Source organism: Montipora foliosa, chromosome 6, assembly GCF_036669935.1.
Source record: "Montipora foliosa isolate CH-2021 chromosome 6, ASM3666993v2, whole genome shotgun sequence".
NCBI lineage: Eukaryota > Metazoa > Cnidaria > Anthozoa > Scleractinia > Acroporidae > Montipora > Montipora foliosa.
The window spans coordinates 15,531,196-15,546,195 of NC_090874.1; the positions used below are offsets into that span (position 1 = coordinate 15,531,196).

Consider the following 15,000-nt stretch of genomic DNA (forward strand, 5'->3'; position numbering starts at 1 on the left):
CTTGGAAATGAAGGTCGGCCGATTTCGCTTGAAATTGGTCCACAAAGTACTTATGTCGACTTATGTAATATGCCAAAGTTTCAGCTTCAACGACTTTTTTTTAGCCGAGTTCTGGATATCAGCCCCTCAGGGGTCCCCAGAGGCTGATTTTCAGTGCAATTTTGGCCACTTTTAAATCTCTCTTTTAGCAACAGGAAATTAATTTCAGGCAAAAACAAAAACCATCTTTGTAAAGCCCTATCCTCAGGCTTTTATGGGTGAGAACATTAGCTCATAGCAATTTTTCGCTAGCCTGTGGCTGTTATCACAACTTGGTCATATTTGAAGCATATGGGAAGCAACCGGAAATGGCCTGTTTTTCAGACCAAATATTTTCCATGCCCATGTTTTATATCTTGAGGTCTTAGTATCCCTGCAAAGTTCAGCTGTTATTTTAGTAATAACAAGAAAAAAATACTAAGGTTGAGGCATTTTACTAAGAAAAAAACTTACGAGAAGATGGCTAACCAGGCCACTTCCGGTTAAAGTCTCAACAAAGCGTGCCTGCAAAAATCAGCCATTTAATTTGGATTATCTTTTTTCCTTCCAAGTTATGGTAAAAAGAGACTCTGAAGTTAATTGTCACCGAAAAGACTTGCCGTTAATAAGAAATTTTTATGTGATTGTTTTAGGACCGATCAGCTCCTCTCGTGAACTTTCTTCCCAAGAGGGTGCTATTGTTGTTCGAATCCTGGCCATATCATCAAGATAAATAACCAGTCTTATTCCTTTGTTACGAATTGACCCAACAAAAGGTTTTAACACCTTGGTGAAAACTCTTGGAGCCGAAGAAAGCGTCGTTGCGAGTTAGATATACACAGGTCGATTAATACCGTACGTGACGAGGTTATCGTAGTTTGCTGGCTATGACTGACTTGGAATTCAGTTTTTTTCTCGTGCAGATTCGTTTCCTTGATATTGCAGAGAATGATTATGATAGAACTTGTATGAGAACCTCAATGGCATGATTAGTTTACTGAATATTTATTCATACCCAGTGCTCCAGTGTAAATGGCTCACGTATGTTGTAAATGATTGATAATTAAGGACGTCCAACACGGTCCATTTTCGCCGCCAATCCGCTAAATTGCTAGAAGATTACTCACGGGCACTCTTTCCCTTTCTCTATCAGTATTTTCCTTTTGTTGCTTTCTCAAACAGCACAGATTCATGGTGGCATCCATACTGCATATATATCCAAAGATAGGACAGGGGTGGAGTGGGTTATCCTTCCAGCAAAGACTACTGTTTTGACAACTTGGGAAATAAAATATTTCAGCTTTCTTGGAGCCCTTAAGGGCGTAGGGGTTTTTTGTGGCACCCGTAGCTGTAGATCACATGAAAAAGAAGAAATAAATGGCCAGCACTTTCAAAAGAATAATAGATCGCAGTTAGTTTCTTTTCTCGCAAATAAACAAAGCAACCGGCAAGGTGTCCACTTTCTTTTGAAAGTGCTGGCCATTTATTTCCTCCCCGATGCATTTTGTTGATTTAAGACAGATTAAAGTCCACATTACATTCAGATTCTACACAAAAAGAAACTGGCATAGCGCGTTAGCGGGCTAGATTCTGGATCGGGCGGTCCTGGTTACTAGGGCGTTGACATGTCGTCTAGGGAAGGCAATTTTCTTTAACAGTGCCTCTCTCCACCCAGATGTATAAATGGGCACCAGTGATTATTATCCTGTCCAGGAAAGAAGAGCAGTGACCAATTTAAGCTCCAGCAGGTACGAGCGGGCACTAGGCCTTGTGACGACTTACCTTATCACCTACAGCATGCATAATGGCCCTCCAGGGCGATTACCGCCTAGGTTGCTTCTTATTGCCGAAACCAGAGTTAAGGGTCAGCAATTCAGTGTGAGTCCATAAAGACTTACTTTTTCATGTGATCTACAGCTACGGGTGCCATAAAAAACCCCCAAGTTCTTAAGGGCTCCAAGAAAGCTGAAATATTTTATTTCCCAAGTTGCCAAAAGTTGCCAAAAAAGTAGTCTTTGGCGGAAGGATAACCCACTCCACCCCTGTCCTATCTTTGGATATACATGCAGTATGGATGCCACCATGGATCTGTGCTGTTTGAGAAAGCAACAAAAGGAAAATACTGATAGAGAAAGGGAAAGAGTGCCCGTGAGTAATCTTCTAGCAATTTAGCGGATTGGCGGCGGTAACGGACCGTGTTGGACGTCCTTATCAATCATTTACAACATGTGAGCCATTTACACTGGGGCACTGGGTATGAATAAATATTCAGTAAACAAATCATGTCATTGAGGTTCTCATACAAGTTCAAAACGATTCTCAAGTAGTGTCACGACAGATGTTGTGGTTGCATTTAAAGAGACCGATAAGTTCTTTTTTCTTCAGAAAATATTAAAGCCCAAACGGGTGGGTTATAGTACTACTGAATGGAACTACAAAGCTTGCTTTTATCCTGATTTAATTAGCGCTTTATTACCACGGGCCACAGACGTGATACGTTGAACGAGTTGAACAAAGGAGATAAACTTAACATTGCAGTTTGGACGAAAAAGATGCAATTTTGCATTGTGATTTACCGGCAAGAGATGTGTTGTTAGGTAAATAAAAAGCTTTCGCAGCGGCTCTATTGTCCGTAATTTTCAAGACTTCTTCAATAGAAATTTATAACCGCTGTCGGACCACTATCTGATCGGTCCTAAAACAATCACATAAAAATTTCTTATTAACGGCAAGTCTTTTCGGTGGCAATTAACTTCAGAGTCTCTTTTAACCATAACTTGGAAGGAAAAAAGATAATCGAAATTAAATGGCTGATTTTTGCAGGCACGCTTTGTTGAAACTTTAACCGGAAGTGGCCTGGTTAGCCATTTTCTCGTAAGTTTTTTTGTTAGTAAAAAGCCTCAACCTTAGTATTTTTTTCTTGATATTACTAAACTAAGGGCTGAACTTTGCAGGGATACTAAGACCTCAAGATATAAAACATGGGCATGGAAAATATTTGGTCTGAAAAACAGGCCATTTCCGGTTGCTTCCCATATGCTTCAAATATGACCAAGTTGTGATAACAGCCACAGGCTAGCGAAAAATTGATATGAGCTCATGTTCACACCCATAAAAGCCTGAGGATAGGGCTTTACAAAGATGGTTTTGTTTTTGCCTGAAATTAATTTCCTGTTGCTAAAAGAGAGATTTAAAAGTGGCCAAAATTGCACTGAAAATCAGCCTCTGGGGACCCCTGAGGGGCTGATATCCAGAACTCGGCTAAAAAAAAGTCGTTGAAGCTGAAACTTTGGCATATTACATAAGTCGACAAAAGTACTTTGTGTACCAATTTTAAGCGAAATCGGCCGACCTTCATTTCCAAGTCTGCCCCGCTCTCTCAGGCAGAAGCTCTTAAGAACATGCACATGAAATGTTAGCATGGAAATCTGCCTCTCTGTTGTCAGGAACTAATTTACTTCACGTTTAAAATCCCACACACCTTAACATCATGTGTTGAATTATAACACTTCTTAATTAGCTGAACTCTCCACAAGGGGTTGAAGTCTCAATCTATAAATAACTTTCGGTACTGTACTTAACATATAAAACTTTGGAATCTTTTTTAATATTGACCTGAACTCCCTGTCAATTGTTTTTTTCTACAACCTGTCAAGTATTGTTCTCTTACATGAGCTCCACGGCAGTTGCTAGTTAAGTCTCTATTTCCTGAATTCAAAACTTCAAAACAAACAAAACAATATTCCTTGCCAAAACCAGAAAAAAATCTGTTCATCAAAATGGCACATACGACTCTGATGTTAATATTTAAATCGGTGTCTTTTTAAGTGGCCTATTTCAATCCATTCCAAGCATCATTTCAGTAATGTAATAGACTTCAAAGCTTATTCCAGTCTGAGACAAAGGCAAGGTCTGGACCTAGTTTGGAATGCACTCAATTCAGAGGGTTTTGAGATGACATTGCAGACTTCCTTATTCATGATGTGTAGTCTGTTTCGTTTTATCTCAACTTTTTGGCATTACAGTCCATACATTTGAATAGACCAATTCTGAGTTGTGACTGAGTTATGAGGCACATGTAAGAGAGGTAAAAAGTGCAGAAGGAACTTGTTTAAACACAGACCTTTTCGCCTCTCAGGTAAAAAAAAATTGGTTTTATCAACGGAGTTGATAATGTAAATAGCCCACCGTACAGAGATTCTAAGAGCTTTTAGAATCTCTGTACGGTGGCCAATTTACATTATCAACTCTGTTGATAAAACCAAATTTTTGTATACTACTTCCCCACTGTCGCAGCACCACAGTTCCTTTAGAAACTACCCCCTTCACTCTCTGAGGTAAATGCTGACTATTTATTGTAACCACATAACACAATAGACCAATTTCGATATATTAAAATTCAGTCCGAAACAAAAGGCACCATCTCGAGGCTCTAGGGAATAAACTCATACAAATCCTTAGATTTATTCCCCAGAGCCTCGAGATGATGCCTTTTGTTTCGGACTGAATTTTAATATATCGAAATTGTTCTAATTATCTAGTAAAGGCATAGAAATCTGTATACATACAAGGTCACAGACAACCTTGTTTGCATTCGTAATAAGGCTGTGGAATAAACTCTGGTAACCTGTCCATACTCATTGATTTACGGGTTACTTCATCTAACATCAGACGATTTTACTCGTCAGTTGAGGGCTGACTGGACTGATGGTCCAGTTATGGCTGGTTATTTTCCCTGAAAGGACCAACATTTTGGTGACTCTTGAAATTGTATGGATACCTCATAAATTGTCATTTAATGAAAATGAAAAGCCAAGATAACGTAGACCTCAGACAGTAATGGATTTGTGAATCTTAAGGCTAACCATTTTGTAAAAGAAAAAGAGGGATTACTGAGTTTAATGAATAAAAGAGAAGTACAGAAACGTCCTAGAGTTGAGAAGACTTACAAGCCAATGTGGCTTGTACCTCAAAGTCACAGCCAGCCAGAAAACACTTTAAAACTTAGTTGGAATTGTTTTTTAAAAAGTTAACGAACAACAAAAAGTTTTATAACCACAATAACAATAATTATTATACTATGTACAGTAACTGCTGCCTTGAACAATCAGCATCTGAAAAGAAACAGAAGATGACCATTACATTTAATGTGGTTTAAAACAGGCACTTAGAGGTTCAGATCGCTGATCCCCTACTTTCTTTCGTAAGAATGTCCAAGAAACAAGCCACATCAAGAGAGAAGAGGTGGGGAGAAGATGTACATTTTCGTGGAACAACTCAATCTTAATGACGACACCAACTGATACAAAAAGCCTTCCCCCAAAAAATAATTGACAGTAAATGAGTCTTAAGTGCCCCTGTGATCAAAAAATCACTTCCTTTTTTTCTTCAGATTTTGAAAGAGTGTTTGCTTAACACCTGACTGGAAAAATTTTGAGGTTTGATTTTTATCCAAAGGCCGTTTACTTTGGCCGGTGTAAGATTTGGATTTCACAGTCCACCATTACTCATGTTCAAAACTGACCGATTGGACCGCAGAGGGTTGGATGCAGGGAAAGGTGACGTCAAAGGCTCTCTAGCTTAAAATTTCAGTGTGTGAATGCAGCTTATTATATATGCAAAATGGGACTTTAAACTGAAAGCCCACACGCATTGCATTGTTAAACTAGTGAGTCTTTGATGTCATTTTCTCCTCGATCCAGCTCTCTCAAGAACTTTAAGTTAGTAATAGTGGACCATTAAATAGGAAAATTCCACTTAAAATAAACAAGTGTCTTTTTGAAATCAAGGCTTTAAACTTTGGTTGCTTAGTGTTTAGTTAACATAGTTTTGAAATCCAAAATGTACCTTGTTTTGTGAAAAAAACAATTTCCTAGGGCATAAAAAATCTACAACATTTGGCCAAACTACTTCTTGCGAAGGGGGTGCAGGGATGGCGCAGTGGTGAGAGCACTCGCCTCCCACCAATGTGGCCCGGGTTCAATTCCCAGACTCGGTGTCATATGTGGGTTGAGTTTGTTGGTTCTCTACTCTTCATAGACAGGTTTCTCCGGGTACTCTGGTTTCCCCTCTCCTCAAAAACCAACATTTGATTTGACTTGCGTTAACTTCTTAATTTAAATTTACAGTGTCCCTGATTAGTGCTCCGGTGCTAGATGAATTAGACACTTAAATAAAGTTCCTTTCCTTTCCTTTCCTTTTAAAAGTAACTTACTCATTTTGCTCTGTTCCCTGGTTGGTTATCTGTACCCTGGTGGCCTCTGGGTCAGGTACAACAGTATTATAAGCATGTTCTTGAGGATCATGTTCTTGAGTTGGTACCATGCCTTCTTGGAAAACCTGGCTGTTTTCATCACCTTCCTCTCCAGTCCCATCAGAGCCAATTTTAGTCACAAATCGTCCTCCATTGCTACGTCTCCTTCGGCAAGCATGCTGATGTCTTGACTCGTGGAGATATTTCTGAAGTAGGCAGAAATGACAATTAAGTGAGGAGGTGATTTCACAGCTTGTCCTAGAGACAAATTACTGTAATAATAATTCTGCTACTGAGCTTCGGCCATTTACTACAGTGAAACTAAGAGCTAAGAACACAAAAAGATCATTTCAACAAAGCTAACAGATGGTCACAGAACAAAGCTAAAAACAAAAATGGAAAGTCAGAGAGAAGTCTTAATGAAAAATAAAAATGACAAAGCTAAACAATTGAAGTACATATCTACTACCAAGCTTCTGAAAATGTATGTAGACAAAATTCAATGGTTAGACTCCAGCTTGACTTCTTCAGATTTGGCTGAGTAAATTTTAAAAAATTGCCAGCAGTCAATGCCGTACACTACATTAACTTCTGAGTGTGTACATTTACAAATGCCCTAATTAAAGTATTATTGCAAAGATACTGTATCCTGTGGGCTTTGTGTTGATGAGGTACACATTTTATAGCAAGACATGTACACTGAGATGCCTATCACATGTTTTTGGAAATAATTATCAGTGATCAGTGATTTTCACCCTTTCAACACTGAAGCAGGTGAGTAAAATCGTCTGGCCTTAGAGTAAAATATAATTGATATCTAGATCTAGCCAAGCCTTAAAGCAGAGCTCCTGGGTTATTTATTCTTACAATAAGTTAACCAGGCTTGAACCCGTGATCCAATCGAAAACCAGTACCCGGTCAGTGGTCAACTTAAAAAATAAAACACAGCTGACCTCGAGGAGCTCTAAATTTGAGCCAACGATAAGGTCACACAATACTGGTCAGTTGATGCCTTGTTTTCACAGGTGTAAATTGACCATAACATAGATCTACAGTACAATGTTAGCTATCAAAGATGTATGCTGTAAACTAGGCAGAGTATGGCCCCCATGTTGGGCACAAGCATACAAAATTAATATTGATTCTTCTTCTTCTTATTCTTATCATCATCATCATCATCATCATCACTATTATTATCATTATTATTATTATTATTACATTAAAATTGCTTTGTGTTTCGCTGTATTACAAATTTCAAACACAGTTGGCCCTGCAACTTCCTCCCAAAAAAAAGGGTGGTTGCACCTCAGAGTTTCACATTGCCATATATGGAGGGGTGGACAGTTGTACAGTCGTACCTTGACCAAAACCAAATTTTCTTGCTAAATGGGTTGCCATATTTTCTTACTCATGGTGCTCTGCATGTGCCCCTTCAGCGTGCCGATCTCTGCTATAACTAACACCCTTAAGTGAAAAAGGGTTAATGGGGACGGTGAGTGATTAACCAATTGACTCCTGGGGGTTCCCCATTGACCAGTAAAATCGTCTGGTGTTAGACAGAGTAAAATACTAAGTCTGGCAGGTTTAGGCCCATTTATGCATCAAAGCGTTAAAGAGGACCAAGATGTTTTTAATCTACAAGCCTAACTGTAGTTCTGTTGAATTAAAATTGTGGCTAATCAATTCAAAATGGTTTTCTCTAAAATTCAGGATATTTTCTGTGTCATGCACCGGCTCTTGTAAGGTACAACGTGACTGGCTTTCCACCCAAACCAAAAATATGTTTAAACTAAACTGACAAAATAGCTTATGAATTGTATAATACTGAACAGAAGTCTGCTGATGAGAGGTGCTAGATCATTCTTCTATCTCAAAAACTAATCAACCAAGGGTTTCAACAGAACCAGTGGTGTATATACTATCCCACCACTCAGCCTCTCTCTGCATGTCTTACTAATTATTGATGCGTGTTAATCGACGAAAATTTTAAAGACATCCCTTTTTGTTATTTTTGCGTATAAAACAGCTTTCGAAAAACTTGCTGTTACAAAGTACCCAATTTAGTATCTTGCTACAGCTAAATTTTACCTGTTGAAATCATTTTTCAACAGCTGCAAACTTTCACACAGAAATCACATTTAAGGTAATTCCCTTGAAAATGAAATACTATCCACATTTTTTCAAACTTGGTACAATTGATATTCATACACAGGACATTTAAAAAAGGCAATAAAAAGATGGGGTGACCGTGCTTGTTTTCGCGCTGTATGCCCTTTATTCTAAGTGTTTTTTCTGAGTTACGCGAGAAGTGTTCGAAACTAGATCAAACGGAAAAATTGTTGTCATGTAGCAAAAACCAATGATTATTACTGAAAACTTGAACTTATTTGTTTGCCTGGGCTAAAATCTTTAAGTAAAGTGATTTCAAATTGCTCAATCTTGAAAAGAAATGTAAGCAAATTGCAGTCATCACCTTGCACTCTGTGTCGGGCTCCAAATGCAGTTTCACGTCATTTATATGTACATGTAAATACTACAACTTCTACTATCCAACTTTTTTCTTCTTAAAATATGTTTTCCGTGTACGTATTACGAGTAAATAAAACCATTAAGAATGGAGGGTCACCGTGCTTGTTTCTTCGCAACACTACGATAATGCATAGCAAAGGGATAATTTCAGCTTCAAAATGATCATTTTCTGCAAAAGGACTGGGGCGAGTTTCAAAACAACACCTTCCTAACCGAGAAGAGTTATTATGATTGCTCTTAAAAGCTCTTGATCAGCAAATGCGGCCTTTATTTCCTCTCTTCAGATGGCCGGGGTAAAACGCCGCCATCTCCGAGTTGCAATGTTATGCGCAGTACGAGATGCGCAGTGCAAAACAAGGGAATCACCTTAAACAAATTTTTAAACAGTTATTTTTGTACAGTGAAAGTTACTAGTGAAAAAACAATGACCAAGCAACTCACCTTTCGAACTTTGGGTATTTTCCCTTCAGCTTCAAGCTTTGCCCTTGCCTGTCGTCTTTTTATTATTCTGTGATACTGTTTGGCATTTACATAAAGTGGTTCATCCAAAGTTTCCATGGCAACAGGAAGTCTCTGAGTTGCAATGGGTTGTCCATTCATCTATCATGTAAAAAAACAAGGCACACTTAAAGTGCTACTATGGTCGCTTAAAACCAGACTGGCAAAATTTTGACCTTTGATTTTTATCCAAAGGCTGTTCATTTTAAATGTAATGTTTGGATTTCATGGTCCACCATTTCTCACGTTCAAAACTGACCAATTGGACCTCAGAGGGTTGGATCTAGGGAAAGTGACATCATTGACGCACTAGCTTAAAATTTCAGGGTTAAACGCAACTTACCGTACTTTATATGCAAAACACGAGTTTAAAAATCTAAAAGCCTGAAACTCCCATGCTCCATGTTAATTCAGCCGCGTACACACGTATTGAAAATAAACAGGTGTCTTTAAAATTAGAACTTAAAAACTGGGTCACTTAGTGTTTAGCTAACATAGTTTTGAAATCCAAAGAAAAAAAATAATTATTTTTTGGTCGTAGTAGCACTTTAAAAAAATAGTTCACTTTGTCACCTCTTAACAGTTAACTAGAGTTACAGCTGTATGTTTGTAAACACTAAATATATAATATCCTGAAAATAAACTGTGATGGTTGATCCTCTGTAAAGGAGGCTCCGACAAGTTTGATGATTTTTTAGACTACATCTTACTTAGACTGCTTGCAGTCCCTTCCGAGACCGTTGAACCACCTGCTTTGATCAGTCACGGTAGTGAGCCATGGGTGATAGAGCGAGATATACATGTAGGGACTGCAAATTGCTCTTCTGTAACCAACATGTTCAGAATTTCCCATTGCACCAGCAACGGGAAATTCTGATTGGTCCATTGATAATGTACCGCTGCCAGATTTTTTGATATGTTAATTACTTCGTGTCAGATTGCGATGCCAATCTGTCTTCAATTTTCCCAGGGAAAGATGAGCACAACATGGCTCATTCATCTCTTCAAATGCTTAACACATTGAACCCAACCAAGAGCAGAAACTTGCAGTTGAAGCTCTCCTATCGGGCAAGTATGTTATGCCTGTGCTACCAACTATTTTCGGCTAGACCATTATTTATGAGAGCTTTGACTATTGTCCTCTTAAAGGATACCAGTGACCCATTGAATAAACGCCATTGATTGTGGTAATCGTTCCTCATCGCAGCGATTCAGTCAGACAACTATCTATGGCTATGGGTAATTGCCTTCGAGAAGAAGGGAAATTGTTACAGGACATGGCTTCAAACAAGTACTGAGTCATCTTTTCTGCAGAAGAAACTCTTTTTTAAGGATAGATGAGTCGTCGTCGTTGTATACGAACAGCACACCATCAAACTTGCCAAAACACTCCAACAATCAATTTAACATTTACTCTGCAAGTCCGGCAAAAATCTGAGACCTCTCTCTGCTTAGGTTTTCTACCTCTCTTTTTACCGGGCTTCTTTGGAGTGTCGCTCATTAAATTCAGAGTAAATACAGTAGTTTTTCTGCAGTTTCCTTTCCGAATAGACAATTGAATTTGACATGCACATAAATATTCCCATGCCGTTACTGTAGTTATTCGAGTGTTTATTTACATTAGAAATGAAAAAGGCAGAACAATCTGTCATGTCACTTTCACAAATCAGATTAGCAGATTTTTATGATTCTGAACATGTCAGTTCAAGAAAAGAGTGAAGTCCCTATATCTCGCTCTATCACCATATTCTCCCCTCAGCTCGCTTGCATGAATGGTCAAAGTGGGCTGGCTCCAAAGGGACTGCGAGAAGTGTACATCTTACTAGGAGGATAATCACAGGTACCCCAAGCTCGATATATAAGCAGCTCTTTACATGATGACCTTTGCATTGTTACATGACTCAAGCGATTTGCATATTTATAAGGATTTGTATGGGGAAAATAACGATTGTTTCTGTGACCTATGAAAATGTAACGATTTAAATAAAAATCGTCTTACCTTACCATGGCATCTGATAGGATGCGGCGATGCAGATCCGCATAATTCCCTAAAATCTGCATCCTCCGCATACTTACGATATTTTCCGCATAATTTTGAAGAAATGCCTGATATTATTGATAAAGCAGCTGCCTACCACCCTCACAAACACAAAAGCCAAAGAGATTGACTATTTTGAAACGCTTATTTTCCTGATTATTGAAGAAAACACGCCATTTCGTTCGCAAGATGAAAGTTCGTAAGCAGTTTCCACTCATTTTTCGGGAATGAGCCTGGACTCTAGTTAAAGCGTTTTCATAATATACCCTAGGCTCAAAATTTTTAAAAAAGGCACAAGGTATGAAAATTGAACCGCAAGTTATAGTAGCAAATTAAATTGCATCATTTGTAACTCTGGTAAAGTGGGGACAATCATTGCTGTACAAAACATAGAGCCCGCAATACGTATGTGTAAAAAACCGCTGAAAATGGTGAATGATCGATGGAATGGATCGTGGTTCAACCACATCACAATTTTGCTCCATATCTCCAAATTGAAACAAAATTTATGACAAGAAACAAAATATTTTTTTATTGCTATATTTCATTTAGCAAAAGTATTGGCAAAATGCCAATTACTAACCCTTTTATTTTAACGGTGAATGCTGGTCGCAAACTGGCGACTCGGCCAGATATCTTAATCGCAAAGGGAAAAAGCGACTCAGTATTGGTCACTTCCCTCGTACCCTGCAGTTCTCAATAATCATTGTTGTTCATCTGTGAAACTAAAGAAAGACTTTTGCAGTAGGATTTCAAGGAAGTGAATTCAAGGAAGTGATTTTTGATGGGAGCAAAGGACTGTCTCCCACCTGGAGTGGAAGTCTCTGGCCGGGTCGCTAAGCTAACTTTTGATCGCTGGGTAACGCGAAGTTTGAACAAAGCCTCTTTCGATGGCTAAAACGGGAAAGTTTTCAGAGATTGCCGACGTTTTATTCGGCCTCTGTGAAGATTTGACGCCAAGCAAAGACCACGGAAGAAACAATTAACTAGCCTGCGAGCAGGCTCTCTCTCTTCGGTGGGAGAGAAGGAGAGCCTGCACGCATCCCTTTGAATTTTGAATGCCGCCTCCTGATGTCACGCTGAGAGAGCTGTCAAAAATTAGCCAATCAGCGCGCACCAGAAGTAAACATTGAAAAAAACACAGAAAACAGAAACCCACGCGTTGTGTATTTCAATTTGCCCGAGGCAGAAACTAATTGCTGATGCTGTAAAGCGTAGCTGAATATTCAGTACGGTAATTCGTCGAAGTCCCTTCCGCGGAAAAAGTGTTTCGTTCGTCAGGGAAAAATTTAGCACACAAACTTCAAACGACGGGAATCGTAATAGAGACATTCGTTTTCCCTGACCGCATCTCCACTGTGTGAGACTCGTCGACCACAACTGCTACCAAATTTCGGTAAAGCAAAGCGGAATTATCTTTTTAAATTTATTTTAATGAAATACAGACATTACAACTGCTACATCACACTTTAATACTAGATAGATATTCTAATACTTACACCATTTTATTTCAATTGTGGTTATAGATATGTATTTTACTAATTAAATAATTTGAAAATTGGAATATTTTGTTTTCAAGTGTATCGGAGTATTGTGCAGTTACGCGGAGATCGAGCAATCATTTGTGGAGCCGCCTTTTCGGCTTAGCCAAATACTTGCTAAAATCGTGTAGAGTTCCTCTATCGTTAAATCAGCAACAGAGGCAGCCATGGTGACATGAAGTCGCCCTCGTATTTTGGCCGCTACGAAAAACAGTTGGGAAATAAGGCTTTTCTCGAATTCTGTGGATAACAAAGATAGAACTTCCTTCCTTCCAGTAGAGAGGCCATTGCATCGCGTTGCCCGACCTTTAATTATGTAAAGTTATGGTAAATTGCAACATTCTACAATTTTCTGCGAAGCGAAGAGGCTTTCTTGTTGTCGGAGCTTGTCAATGGTGACGTCACGAGGTAATTTAATTTCAGCCAATCAGTATTTTGCGTCCAAAATTTGGACGCGACATTCAAAATACAAAGCCATACAGGCAGGCCCTCATTCTACCCCCAACCCCAGTCCCTCAGAGGGCCTGCTCGCAGGCTAACAATTAACTAGCGTCTGTGCTCTACCCGGAATTTCGAGGCGACTGGAGATGCTGGAGAGAATTTACGGCCGTTTTCGTTCGGCGGATCGGATCGACTGCTTTGTGAGAGTACCCAACCTTGTTTAGTATATATAGAGGGAGGAAACCGGTTCCTCAAAAACTAACAGGAATGGCCGTAAATCGGCTCAAAGACCACACAGGAGGGAAAAAACACTCAACTTTAGTAAGGTAAGACGATTTCTATTTAAATCGTTACATTTTCATATGTCACAGAAACAATCGTTATTTTCCCCATACAAATCCTTATAAATGTGCAAATCGCTCGAGTCACGTAACAATGCAAAGGTCATCATATAAAGAGCTGCTCATATATCGAGCTTGGGGTACCTGTGGGATAATTTGCCCCTGCGATAATGTTGTGGTACAAAATGAAACACCATTATTGCTTAAGAGCTATCAAACCACTATAAATTATTCAGTAATTTTATCAAATGATTGATTTCCACCAAATAAACCACCTACAGCTATAGGATATATTTGTTAAAGGCCCACCTTCAACCGACAGGCTTTGTGTGCCGTAGAACAATTTTCATACATGAAAATCCAGCCAAAGCTGAAATTTATCCAGTCAGATCGCTGTGATAAGCAATGCGAATTTCCATAACAAAAACAAACGGTCGAAAAGCCTGTCGGTTGAAGGTGGGCCTTTAGGAAGACTTACGGCAGATATCAAAATAATATAAATCATAAATTTAAATAATGAGAAATTGTCAACCGTTTCAGTTTTTAGAATGAAACTGTTGACAATAATAATTTTATATCTCATTATTGAAATTTATGATTTATACTATTTTGATATCTGCTCTTAGTACAAAGTAAAAGTCATTCTGGAGAAGTTTTCCTCATACATAAATATAACCTAGGTTGTTCAATGAATGGAAATCAATCATTCGATAAAATCAGTAAATTGATATCCGTTTGATAGCTATTATTAAAGCAATGATGATATATATTTAAAACAAAAACGATATAAACACACCTGCATCGTTTACATCACCAATATCTTCAATCTTTAAGTTTGTGAAAAGATGGAGGCACAACGAAAAGCAAGGGAAAAGGGTAATTAAGCTTAAGTTAATTTACTAACGAGATTATTCTCATGAGAGCCACCACTGTCAATGTCAAGAAGTTAAATTTCTAGAAAGCTTCAGTTCTTTTGGGCGTTGAAAAATTGCAGAATTTGGAAGCAAAATAGATAAATTTGCATTTTTAAAGCCAAAAAAATGCACGGCACTCCATCACAAAATTTCACAGACAGGAAAAACACCTGTTCGCAACCATCAACATGCAAAGCGAAAGCGTCATACATTTCTGGATAAATCGAACAATCGAAAGCGGAGCATGGATCGTTCTTGAAATAAATAAGCAGAATTTCAATTTCTCCAGTTAACGACGTATTATTTCATTTGATATATACACAACAACTCTTTTACATCGCTCGTGAGAAAGCGTGTTAACGATTTTAATACAAACAAAAACCCAGTCATCTACTTTGCAAGCGCCTAGACCAATAGCGAGGCAGTT

At 38.6% G+C, this 15,000-nt stretch overlaps 1 protein-coding gene across 1 annotated transcript in view; it reads right to left on the bottom strand.

Moving 5' to 3' along the window:
- Positions 1 to 4,786: 4,786 nt before the first annotated feature.
- The window catches only part of LOC138006817 (uncharacterized), a 10,812-nt gene continuing 598 nt past the window's right edge, over positions 4,787 to 15,000 (bottom strand). The window contains exons 2-4 of the mRNA XM_068853403.1: positions 9,242 to 9,400; positions 6,233 to 6,477; positions 4,787 to 5,132 (exon numbers count right to left, since the gene is read on the bottom strand). Of these exons, the coding sequence (XP_068709504.1) occupies positions 5,126 to 5,132; positions 6,233 to 6,477; positions 9,242 to 9,400 (411 nt within the window). The 3' untranslated portion in view covers positions 4,787 to 5,125. The remainder of the gene's footprint in view (positions 5,133 to 6,232; positions 6,478 to 9,241; positions 9,401 to 15,000) is intronic.